Consider the following 867-nt stretch of genomic DNA (forward strand, 5'->3'; position numbering starts at 1 on the left):
CCTGGAATGTTTGAGTATAGTCGAAGGTTAGCTGCTCTCTCTACTTAAACTTGAGGTTGATATATAAGAAACTTCGACTTTCACCTTCTGCATTTCAGAAAGATCATTTTCATGTTGCATATTGATTCCGTTCCTTTCAATTTTGGTAGGTGCACATTTGACGATCATGTTAAAGATTCAAGGATGGAGAATGGGAAAGACAAGTTTCTCAGCATTTGCGAATGTATAACACTAAAGGTGCTTAGCAACTCAAATCTACACCTTGTGTCTGTGGATTTACCAGTTGCAAATACACTCGAAGATGCAACTGGCCTGCGATTAAGATTCGGCAGCAAAATCTTGAGCAGTGAGATCCCTCTTTTGATTACCATCACAGTCCAAGGCAAATGCACCGAAGTTCTGAATTTGACAGTCAAGATCAATTGCGAAGAAACGGTTTTTGGTCTGAACCTGTTGAACAGGATAGCTAATTTCATGGTTGAGCCGTCTTCTTTAACCAGTTGATCAGCGAAATAGAGAATTTTTTTTATTTATATGGTTCAAAAATACGTAAACATGTGTATCCTACTAAACCCTGTTTTGTAACATTTTTTTTTTGCTTATACATTTCTGTATAATTTTATTATAAATACAATGAGATTTCATAAACATGCTCTTACTAAGTTAAAGATTCTCTACAACCAACAAATCATGATACATTATGAAGATTAAATAATATTTTTTTCAAACTTATGAATAGCTTAATGATGTTGACACTAAAGATAAAACAGTAACATAGAATCAGCAAAACAGTAAGGAACGAAACTAATCAAACTGGCTGTGCTTCCATCCTCCAAATACTTCTCCATCCATTGCCCTGTCTTGCTG

General features: G+C 35.2%; 1 protein-coding gene across 1 annotated transcript; it reads left to right on the forward strand.

The window, feature by feature from the left end:
* Positions 1-6: 6 nt before the first annotated feature.
* Positions 7-865, forward strand: LOC104774498 (AP3-complex subunit beta-A-like). Its single transcript, XM_010499086.1, has 2 exons — positions 7-26; positions 150-865. The coding sequence occupies exons 1-2, from the start codon at positions 7-9 to the stop codon at positions 502-504; spliced, it is 375 nt and encodes a 124-aa protein (XP_010497388.1). The 3' UTR covers positions 505-865.
* The last annotated feature ends 2 nt before the right edge of the window (positions 866-867 follow it).

The sequence above is a fragment of the Camelina sativa genome, unplaced genomic scaffold (assembly GCF_000633955.1).
Source record: "Camelina sativa cultivar DH55 unplaced genomic scaffold, Cs unpScaffold03198, whole genome shotgun sequence".
NCBI lineage: Eukaryota > Viridiplantae > Streptophyta > Magnoliopsida > Brassicales > Brassicaceae > Camelina > Camelina sativa.

What these genes read in the sequence shown, in the direction of transcription:
- LOC104774498 (XM_010499086.1), top strand. Translation starts at nt 7, where the DNA reads ATGTTTGAGTATAGTCGAAG. An exon ending in ATGTTTGAGTATAGTCGAAG is followed by an intron (nt 27 to 149) that starts GTTAGCTGCTCT and finishes CAATTTTGGTAG; the next exon opens with GTGCACATTTGACGATCATG.